The sequence below is a fragment of the Lutjanus erythropterus genome, chromosome 12, assembly GCF_056507025.1.
Source record: "Lutjanus erythropterus isolate fLutEry1 chromosome 12, fLutEry1.hap2, whole genome shotgun sequence".
In the NCBI taxonomy this organism is placed as follows: domain Eukaryota; kingdom Metazoa; phylum Chordata; class Actinopteri; order Lutjaniformes; family Lutjanidae; genus Lutjanus; species Lutjanus erythropterus.
The window spans coordinates 4,837,536-4,849,283 of record NC_139328.1 but is presented as its reverse complement, the minus strand read 5'-3'; the positions used below and the strand labels follow the sequence as shown (position 1 = coordinate 4,849,283).

The 11,748-nt window shown below is 43.0% G+C and overlaps 1 protein-coding gene across 1 annotated transcript; it reads left to right on the top strand.

The window, feature by feature from the left end:
• Positions 1-171: 171 nt before the first annotated feature.
• On the top strand, positions 172-11,272 carry dipk1aa (divergent protein kinase domain 1Aa). The gene is made up of 6 exons (XM_084732254.1): positions 172-684; positions 8,549-8,683; positions 9,195-9,302; positions 9,391-9,567; positions 9,660-9,791; positions 10,399-11,272. Exons 1-6 carry the CDS (start codon positions 631-633, stop codon positions 11,077-11,079), a joined length of 1,287 nt encoding a protein of 428 aa, XP_084588380.1. The 5' UTR covers positions 172-630; the 3' UTR covers positions 11,080-11,272.
• Positions 11,273-11,748: the final 476 nt, after the last annotated feature.

The window sequence follows — 11,748 nt, the reverse complement described above, 5'->3', positions numbered from 1 at the left end:
TGACAACGCCATCTGCTTACGTGTAGGGAAAACAGCACTTGATTTGGATCGGGAGAAAAATCATGGTTTGGGTAAAAATGCTGAATCTCGCGAGATCTTTCGCGGGTCCAGACCGACTTTTATTGTGAAAGGCGTGGCGGAAATGTATTTCACTCGTGTTTGTTAGCTTGGTCCGGCGATGCCTTCATAGTTTAGCAACCAATACTCAAAATGAGTACATGATTTTAGTGTAAAATGTGCCACATGTGTCGCAGTGACACACATTTTGTCAGTTTGGTTGACGACCTGAAAACATTTTATATGTAGATGAACGCGCTGCGCCTGCGCCGTGAACCAACGTTTTTTTTTTTTCCCCAGCTTGAGGTATGTTGCTTTGGTTGAAAATCAGCAGCTGCTGCAAAGAGCAGAGGCGCAGGCAAAGTGCACTATCAGAGCGATTCACACGGTTAAGACAAGACGAGAGCCTGATCAGTGAATCATACTGGGGCTGAAATCGTCTAATATGCTGCCGTTTCTGCCTGCTCTGTAAAGGAGGCGACTGGTTTCATGTGGAAGACGCTCTCTTTCCCCCGTGTATTCTGGATGATCTTCTACTGCCAGGTCCACGTATTGAGATGATCTATTTTTGTGATGGCGAAGGGTCTGTTTCCACGGGCCTGGGTGAAAAAGTCTTTCTATTTCCAGGTAAGATCACTGTTCTGTAATTTCTCTGTAAAGCAGATTATCGTTGTATGCTGTGTTTAAATTGACCGTGAGCCTGTGTGTGTAACGGGGTCGTCGTGGTGTCACACCAGACTGACAGCTGGCAGTAAACACGTACCTGCTGGGCTGCTCTGATGGCTATCAAGGACAGTTTCTACATACCTGAGGAATGTGAGGGCTCAAGAAACATTAAACTGACAGTCTTTCCACTGATCACAATGCTTTGCACAGAGCAGAGTGCAGGCCTGCCACTGAGAGTGTGTGTTACACCATGTGAGGAGAAATTGTTAATCCATGCCAGGGCTGATTATTACCCAGGGCCAGGGAAGAATCTCTGTTTTTGGATCATTTCATCTCACTTCATTTTAAGTTTTCTTTTCCTCTCAGTTGGACTGAAAAGGTGCCAAGACTTTCATTCACTGTTGTATCATCACCCACCAACAGTGCCAGAGCAGCAGTAATCCTTGTGGTTGGATAATGAGGTTCTGATTTGGGTACCAGTGGTCTGCTGCCAGCAGTTACCTCCAGTACAGTAAAGAGCTTATGCAAGAGGGGGAGACTACAGCCAGGGATTTGCCTGAGGGAAGAGTCCACATATTGCGACACGACAGCGGTGGTCCTTAACCTTTTCCAGTCATGACCCCCCCCAGAATAAATAATTTGGTGTTCAATACCCCCACAAGAAAACATTCACATGACAGAAAGTTGGACATGATGGCACCTTGCATATCTAAGCCCAGTTCAGTCTCTTGTTGGACTGAGTCTTGAGCTGGAGCCTTTTTTTTTTGGAGAAGCATCACGCCGCAGAAGTTGTTCCATGTGTTAGCTTGTAAAACTGGCTATAATTGCTTGGTTAACCATGATACTGTGGCACAAAAATGCCAAAATAAAAGACTCTTTTGTGTGTGTGTCCAGTCAGGACTCATGTGGCCACACACGTTGACTCTCACAAACACAATCAATACAGTCTATTCTAAAGTGCTGGAGTTAAGATTTTTATTTTATGTTACAAAATGCAGCTGTTAGTTTTTGTGTCTGTTCAGAACATGGTGGTTTATGTTAATTATTGTCATTTTTGTGCAGTTTTATGGTTGTAACCATTAGTGAAGAGGCTGTTACAGCAGAGATATACTTGCTCTTAACTATATGTTTGCATAGGTAGCTGTATGCATCATGGCTGCACGTGTGCACGTCCTCAGAAATTAACGCTACTCGAATGCAAATGCGTGACTGAACAGCAGGTTCTTCTTTACATGTCTTGAGGCCGGCTGCATTTTGCATATTTCTGAGCGCTTTTCCCTTGTGCTGAATGTCATTAAGGGGCCGATGTTGCCAAGAGCTGTTTGCGACAATTTTTGTTTTGTTTTCTCCACAACGATCTAGAGACCTCACAGAAGTCATCTTGCAACCCTCTTGGGGGTCACGACCCCCTGATTGAGAACCATTGCATTACAACATCCAGTAAGGTCAGAAATCACGACTTCAGGCTTGGATTATAATCTGACAGCTGTGTGATGTGGAGGTCAGGAGGTGAAACATGTTGGCAGAGGTGATTACGTCTGGTTTCTGAAGACAATATTTAATTATACGAGCCAGTGTTTGGCCTCATGGGCTGGTTGATTCAACAAGATCAGACTCGATTAGATTTGATCCTGTAGCTCCTGTCCCACCCCTCTCTACACACAGCAATATACACAAACAACACTGTGTGTGCAGAAGTGTTTTCTTTTAATTGTGAGTTGAGAAAAGTCTGCTTACACTTTTGCCACACCGGTCCTGTATGTGTTTGTACATCGTATTGTGTCATTTTTTTCAGGGTTTGTTCTGTTCCTGTTTTTGTTCAAAGTCTTCATGTGCAAGAAGAGGCACAATTTTGGCTCGGTACTTTTGGTTCAAGGTACAGTTTGTGCATTTTTTAGCCTACCGAGCTTACCTCCAAACCAATTAGCGCCTTTTGTATTCAAGCAAAATGTCAGCACACAAAGGTAATACAAACTCTGGCTGACACCAAATCTACAAAGGAGTTTTGTTAGGGGATCTGCTGGTTTGTGGCGACACACCAAAATGTGTTGGCAGAGGCAGGTTATCCAGGTCTATTACAGGGCGTGGTGTCTGGTTTGCACCAAGGTCCACAGAACTGTTCCAAGAAGCAAGTTTACAGGCTTATCTGGCTCACTTTGCAGAGTAAAGTCCAGAATTCAACAGGTTCCAAATCTGTGGGGGTTCCAGGTTTTAGTTTCACCAAAGTTATCCAGTTAATTCAGTAAACATTTTTTGGAGCAATGCCCTCATGTATTATACATCTACAGTTCTGGACTAAACCATGCAGTGACATAACATCTTAACATGTACTTGAATAAAGTAGGACAAATGGTTTTTGAATTTCAAAGCCCTTTATGAAGCACCCGAGTTCAAAAGGCCACATGAAAGCTGCTTTCCAATTTGTGATCTTCCGTCTTTCCTGTTGGATCTCTTTGATACCAGCATTGCAATTCTTATATCCCTTTTTCCTGCTTTGGGGCCTTACGCTTACAGAATAAGAAGGAATTAAAGGGATAAGGAAACATATTTTAGCCACATAAAAAGGCTTGCCTAAAAAAATCAGTCTCACTCTACCTGTAAATGTCACTCTCTTCAAACCAATCAGACTCCTTTAGCAAAAACAGTCATTTTACCTTGCAAAATACGGGAGGTGCTGGTCTACCACTGCCTTGATTTGTTAGTTTGTTTGTGTTATTGTGTGACTTAGATCAATCTGAGCTAGCTAACCCTCCAAAACACCAAAGAGGGTGGTATTTGTCATATATAACAGCAGTTTTCCATGAGAAAAGGATGTCTGAGAGCAAAGTAAAGCGGTGAAATAGTCTAAATAAAGTGTGCGCTTAAACTGATATTGATTCTGTTTTTTTGTTTTTTTGTAGATGGGCTTTTTGTAGATTGCTAAAATACGTTTTACTGCTGAACCTGTCCACAGCAGTACATTTCTTAGCTTCCATGATGATACTCCTGATCATACTTCATATAACACCAATGCAAATAATCTGTACTAGGAGGACACAAACTGATGAGGAGGACAGGCGGCTCTGTCCCGAGGACTTCCGTAGTCTCCTTTTGAAGTTGGAGAGAAAATAACGACCGGCAACGGCTCCCGGTCCGTACATGAAACCCTGAGGTCAGCTCCAAGCTGCTCGATCCACATGAAGACACAGATACCGCAGGTCTCTTCTGTCCCTGCTGTAGTGACAGGACCACAGAAGACAATACTTCATGAGGGTTAATGTTCGGTAACTGAATCTAACTGTTGACAGCTGGTAACTCTACAGTTTACCCAGCAGGGTTTTTGTACAATGCCACTTTGAAGTTTGAACAGGTTTCCTGTCTGCATGACTCATTTCCAGTTTTCTTTATCATCTGTATCAAACACTATTAACTAGTTATACCACTATACATTTTAAGGACATGTAACACCTTTTTTATTTATGTGGAATAGATTTTTTGCTTTTCTTTTCCACTCTTCTTCATGTGTAATATTTTCTTTTGTTAATTATTTTAAGGATAACTTCAGTATTTCATCAACCTGGACATATTTTCCCATATTTTTGTGCCTAGGTGACTAATGGGGACAATCATTTTTGACATTGGTCCAGTATTGACACAAAACAGGCTGTCCCCTATAAGTGCTTGTCTTTGACGCTGACAGGTTCAGATTGGATCGGATCGGATTGGTACTGGTATCCTAAGTGTATGTCAATATTACAGAAAGACTTTTTTTAAAACCAGAAACACGTGATTTATTGTTCTGTCAAAAGTCTCCACTTAGAGATTTTACACTGTAAAACACACTTTATTCAATCTCTGCAGAAACAAAATCGTCTCAGTTTTTCTCTTTTAACTGTTCCAACAATCACCAGCTCTGGTTTGGTCGAAATAAAACCTTAATTTCAATGTCAGGACAGGAGATGAGTGAGGTCAGACATTAGAGAAGCTGTAAATGTCAATTGTCTGGCAAGATTATTAATGATTTCTTATGACTCATAAACAGACACTGACTCATTTGGCGAACATTCGGCATTCATTTTAATTCTAATTATCATGAAACTGGCACATAAAAAGTTATTGTAGCCCGGAGGATTTCAACTTTCCTTAATCCTGTTTCCTTAAGATCTGATGCCATATGGTCATTTTATGATTTATTACAGATTTCTCCTTTAAGGAAAGATTGCTACAGAGATAGGACTTTTGTTTAACCAGAAACTGCTGTTTTATTATTCTTGCCAAAGCCACCAAACTTTATTCAGACTCAACAGTAAGGAAATATAATTCATCCAAACCATCTTTGTTCGTCTGTCCACTGTTTCAGCAATCGCCAACTCCGGCCTTGTTGAAATAAACCACATAATTTGCAGTGGTGGATATGAAAATATTCTGGACATACACGCAGTTTCTCCCCTCTGCTTCTCTGATATCCAACCTCACTCATCTCCTGATTTTGAAATTAAGGTTTTATTTCGACCAAAACAGAGTCTTTGAGTGTTGGGACTGTGGAAAGACAGTCGAGACAGTTTGGGTGAGTTTTAATTTGTTTCTGTAGAGTTTGAAGTGTGGGGTTTTTTTCAGCGTCTGTAAATGGAATCTGGGGTTTTTGGCCAAAGTGATAAATTGTCTGTTTTCAGTTAAACAAACAGGATGTTTAACTCTTTAAAAAAAGGTGCATCTCTGTAGTGATTCTTTCTGTAATGTTGACATACTCAGTCTGAACCTGTCAAAGTGGCAAAAACAAGCACAGTTCCAGGGGACTTAGATTGACGAGCACCATTTCCACAAGGGTTACATTGGAGTCAGTTTGATGACTGATGACTGCAGCCTCAACACTGAACCATTTTCAAAAAATGTTGTCTCCATTGACTCAGTTAAACCTCTGGGTCTCTTTACATTTGCAGAACAGTTTCATAACAAGTATACATTGCATTTAGTGCCTCTATATGGTGCTTTGTAGCGTACAAAGTATCCCACTCCCTTTTTCACGATTCCCTGTGTGGGATCAGTTTATCTAATGTTATCTTAGCTGAGGCAAACACGACATATTAGGTTCCAGTGAAGAGGAGGCACTGCTGAGGACCACGGGGAAGGAGTGAGGGATGAAACGCTGTGCCGCTCGGGTTTCACTTATTTAACTCGGAGGCCTCATCATGTGGCTGCAGACACGCTGAGACACACCACCAGACAGACAACGTGCGCGCATGACTTCCTTACCCCACCGTGTCGTCAGTGTGCGTTTCAAGCGCATGCATCGCTTACATACATACCGAGGGAGTCAGATCTGATTGTGTGGTTGCTTTGTGCTCCCCTTGCACCTCCTGTTCCCTCCCTGGATCCTCACTATCTGTTCGTTCATCTCTTTAGGACAAAGGAGAACAGACAATCTGGTGAAATGCACCAAAGGGAATAGGAGGCAGGAAGATTATAGTTTTCCTGTAAAGCTTGTTGCTCAAATTGGAGCTGTGTTGCATATTTTGCATGAACAAACTCCCTGGACTTCATTTGGGTTTTCATCATGTTAAAAACCCACAAAGAAGTTGAAAGCCTTAATTACACCATCTGTGTGTACATGAATGTTGATCTGATCCTTTAATTTCTGCTGCAAACAGTTTGTGTGGACCCCAAACAGAAAGATCTGTCCACAGCAGAGCTGTTTACAAGAACGGTAATCACATCAAAGATAAAACGGGCTCGTGTTTGGTCCTTGCTTCGCTGGGTGCATACTTTGTTGGGATTTGGAAAACTGTGCTGGAGCCGAAATGAGAGGAACAGCACGCTGCCAAAATACACACAACATAAGCTGTTCCCGCCATGTGATCAGAGTGAGAATCAAAATCACTTTATCCTCCCAAGTGCGGTTAGAGTCCTTGGAGAAAAACTGACTGCAAAAGTCACATACTGTGTTGCTTACATAGCAGATTTGACCCAAATTCCTGCTCACTGCTCCACTGCACCTTCCAGCAACTTACTTTTCTCCGTGTTTTTTTACTTGTTTCCATTGCAGTAGTTACCTACAGCTCTATCAATTCATTCTTCACACTTTTGTTGTGTGTTGTGAAGAGTTGCTCGCTGTATAAAAGTAAAAAGTAGCCCTCTGAGGGACATTTCTACAAGCAAAACTAACTGAACCTCACCTTCTCCCTTTCATCTGATTCAGCTTGTTACGTCTTTTACGTCATTTTTGTCTTGTGACATCTGTTGTGTGTGATATGCACTAATGGATGCACCAAGAAATCGCCTCTTCTGTGTTTTTCTCCCATCCATTTAGGCTGAAATTGGTCTTTGTTGGTCTGAAGGCAGCATGCGATGATGCAGAATTAAAAATAATCAATAATTCCCTTCAAATGCATGAAAACTGAAGTAAAGAGCCTGTTTCAAAAATGTAAGAATTAGAAAGTGCAGATATTTGTGTTAAAATGCAGGAAGCAAAAGTAAAAAAGTTGTTAAAATACTTGAAAAGATTTGTCTCAGATTTGTCTTTTTGTATAACATAAATGGTGGACTTAAATGTTAAAGGTCCAGTCAGTGTGTGAAATTTACAGGTGTTTATTGGCAGAATATGGAAGAAACTGAACATAATATTCATGTGTCTTCATTAGTGTATAATCACCTGAAAATAAGAAACGCGTTTTTATCACCTTAGACTGAGCTGTTTTATTTTCAGAGTGTGCAGGTCCTGCTGATACCACAAAATTTGTTTAAAAGCAGCTAATGCATCATGTAAAGAAAGAAATGTCATAATTCAGTGGTTTTACTGAGAAGCTGGCCTCCCCGGGGGGTCCTGACAGTTTCAGGAGAGACTCAGTGAATGGAAAGTGAAAAATACTGTAATTATTATGTTAGTTATCAAAAGGAGATCACATAGAATAGCCTGCGTGTGTGTGATTTAGTTGGAGCGAAAGGTCAGAGATACAGTTTTGGGGAGTTTTGCTGTATTTCCTTTTTATGTATTTGTTGTAGCCTGAAGTTAAGTCAAACAGCATCATCAGGTCATCTTGGCTAAATTGTTCAGTGTATATCAAATAAAGTAAGCTTGATCCCATAGGAACTGAGTAAAATTAAGCAAGTTTTGTCTGACGGGAGGCTCACAGCTTCAGAACTGACTATATTACCACTAAATAATTAGCCAAACATCATTTAATTACATGCATGTTTAAACACAAGATGTCACCTAACGTGGGATGGTATCAATCATACTGAAGCTACTCAAATCAGTTTTTCTTTAGGAGTGAAGAATTCTGTGTTTTATCACAATCAGTGGAAAATCAGATACTGCTGATTACGTTAACTTGCACAATGTGACAGAAACAACAGGGGCTCTGTCCAGAGGTGCATTGTGAGACATGTGATGTGTGCATCCTGTGACACGCACACAGACGGTAATTTGATTACTTTTTGAACGAGCCGTAACCAGACTGACATGTCACGCTGGAACAACTCGATCTGCACCCCCCCTGCCCCCAAACCGTTTTATAGCTTCATGAACTGTTGTTGCACATGGCGACTAATCAGCCAGCCGGTACCTTGTTATGCTGTCGCCATGGCAACCTATTATGTGATCAGGTTTGATCAAGGAGTGTAAATGTCAAGAACCTTTCAGTGTCCTGCCTGTGTAACATGTTAATACAGGCAGTAGATCTCAGATTAACACTTTCATAACAACATGAATGTAGATAAAGAACATTTTCACCGCCGCACAGTAAGATGAACAGATTCTATATAAACTGTTGGACTAGTGTGTAGGTCGGGTGTATTTTGAGGCTCTGGATCTATCTTAAGACTTTCTGTTTCTGCTCGCCCCTCGCAGGCTCGGATCTCCTTCGTGCGGGTGAAGTACCTGTTCCTCACATGGCTGACTGTGCTGGTGGGGAGCTGGGTGATCTATGTGCAATACTCCGCCTACACAGAGCTGTGCAGAGGACACGAGTGCAAGAACGCCATTGTGAGTAATGGCTTTCTTTGTTCATCTCATTTATTTGTTCAGACCCTGTTGTTTTGAATTATTAATAAACTTTTATTTTGTAAAACCTTGGCCTATGAATACGCCTGGAGACAACCTGATTTCTGTCTTCTTTGTTGCTCGGCTGTGATGATCAAACACACAGGACCTCATGTAATCGGTGAATAAAAAAGTGCCTATTTGCACACTTATTTCCCTATTTACACGGCTGTGGTGGATACATGGGTTAAACACAGGACACAGACATAAAACAAATCAGCAATACAAAGGTCAGGCACTGTTTGGTCAGGTCTTGGTTAGGTTTTTGTTAGGTGTAGGCAGCAAAACTGCTTGTTTAGGATTAGGAAAAGATAATGGATTATCTTAGCCATGAATGCAAATAGCTGCATTGGCTAAACAGCAATGTTGGCCACAGACACTCGGGTGCTAATAGCATCTGCTGTATTAAAAAAAGGCTTAACAGTAAATCACACTTCTCTGCATTTTCTCCAAGTGTGATAAATACAGGAGGGGGATCATCGATGGCTCTGCGTGCGGCAGTCTGTGTGACACAGAAACTCTCTACATGAGCAGGTGTCTGTCTACACTGCCAAATAACCAGGTAGGAACCCTCACTTATTTTCTGTTTAACCCTGCTACTCTCAATGATCAGCTTATTAAACAATGGTTTGGCTTTTCTTGTTCACCAGGTGTACACAGGAAGCTGGGGTGACCGTGATGGGATCATCCGCTGTAAGCTGGGGGAGGTCGTGCACTACGAGCTGGGCGAGGAGCCGGAGCCGCGGAGAGAAGCCCCCGTGTTCGACAAGCCCACCAGAGGCACGTCAGTGGAGAAGTTCAGAGAGATGGTTTTTAATCACCTCAAGGTAAAAGATTCAGGTCAGACGGAACCAAAATATTTTAGTCAGAGACACGACAGAGTGAAGTCTGAAGCTCGCTGTCCTTCTTCTTCCGCCAGTCCAAGCTCGGAGAGCAGGCTAACCTCGCCAACCTCGTTAGCCAGATCCTCTCGGTCGCCGACGGCAACAAAGATGGACGGGTGTCACTGCCAGAGGCTCGCTCTACGTGGGCACTCCTGCAGATGGACGAGGTATAATAACAAACCCCTGAATAAAAAAACCACTTGACTCAGAGGTGGGAGATGCACGCAAATGATTTACTCAGGCAGAAGTACAAGTATACACAGTATGTGAATGTGAAAAAGTACAGGCTCTGAAATGTTCATATTGTATAAAAGTAAAAAAGTAGGTCATTTCTACCAGCCGTTTCTGTGCAAAGCAGACTGAGCCTCACCCTCTCTATCTCATCCGTTTCATCTTGTTGCATCTTTTACGTCGTTTTTGTCTTGTGACATCTGCTCTGTGTGATATGCACTAATGGATGCACCAAGGAATCGCCTTTTCTGTGTTGTTCTCCCATCCATTTAGGCTGAAATTGGTCTTGGTGGTCGGAAGGCAGCACATGATGATGCAAAATTTAAAATAATCAATAACTGCCTTCAAATGCATGAAAACTGAAGTAAAGAGCCTGTTTCAAAAATGTAAGAATTAGAAAGTGCAGATATTTGTGTTAAAATGTAGGGAGTAAGAGTAAAATTCTTGAAAACTCTACTTGAGCACAGTAACAAAGTATTAGTACTTAGTTACTTCCCCCCTCTGTGGACTCTTTGATGAGACAGGTTTGTTCTTGTTTTTAAGGTGCTGCTGGGTCTGTTGCTCCAGGACCGTGGACACACTCCTCGCCTCCTGGGCTACTGCGGGGACCTGTACATGACGGAGCGAGTCGCCTACGGGCCCCTCTACGGTCTGTCTCTCCCCTGGCCGCTGGTATCCTGGGTGCCCAGCGGCTTGCAGCGCACTATGGACCAGTGGTTCACCCCCTCATGGCCTCGCAAAGCCAAGATCTCCATGGGCCTGCTGGAGCTGGTGGAGGACATCTTCCACGGCACCTACGGCAGCTTTCTGATCTGCGACTTCGCCGCGGCGCACTTTGGTTACACCGACCGCCACGAGCTCCGTCTGACCAACACCCGAGCGGTGGTGCCCGAGGCGGAGTTCAGGCGCAACATGCGGGCGCTGAAGTGCGAGACGGATGCCGACTGCGTGTACGGGGTGGACTGCCAGACGTCGTGTGACGCGTCAGAGAAGCGGTGCAAGGAGGAGCCGGTTCAGCCAAACCTGGCGAAGGCGTGCAGTGCACTGAAGGACTACCTCCTGCGCGGGGCGCCGTCGGGGCTGAGAGAGGAGCTGGAGAGGCAGCTGTACGCCTGTATGGCCCTGAAGGGTAACGCTGGACAGATGAACATGGAGCACTCGCTCATCCTCAACAATCTGAAAGCTCTGTTGTGGAGACAGATCTCGCACACCAAGGACTCGTGACGAGGAGAGGAAGTCGCTCTGAAATCATGTCAGTTCTCCACATGGAGCTGAGTATTAAAGGGATAGTTAGGATTATTTGAAGTGGAGTTGCATGAGGTACTTATTGATAGTCAGTGTGTTATCTACAGTACGCTATATTTAGAATATTTTCCCAGCTTTACCTTGCCATCAGACAGCCTTTTTCAACAGGAAACCAGGCCAAGCCAAATCTCACTCTCTTACCAAACTCCATAGACAAAACCAGTCATTTTACTTCACAGAACACTGTTGTTGCTGGTCGACCGCTGCCTTGATCTGCCTGACTTTGCTAAATGCAAACTATCAGTCAGGCAGTGGTAGATCAGCAGCTCCTTTGTTCTACAAGATAAAATTATCAATTTCACCTGTGGAGTTTGGTTGGTTTGCAGCAAGCGATATTTGGCTTATATATCAGCGGTTTTACCTCAGAAAAGGCTGTTTGACCGCAGTAAAAATATTCCAAATATAGCGTACACTTAAACTGATTTTTTTCTTTTAGGTGGACCCCTGTTCTCTGCTCCAAAAAACTGGGGGTGTGTCAAACTGCCATCTACTGTAGATAACAGACCGACTGTCGATAAGTACGTCACACAACCCCACTTCAAATAATCCCAACTATCCCTTTAAAGATGCTGTGATTTAGGAATAGCA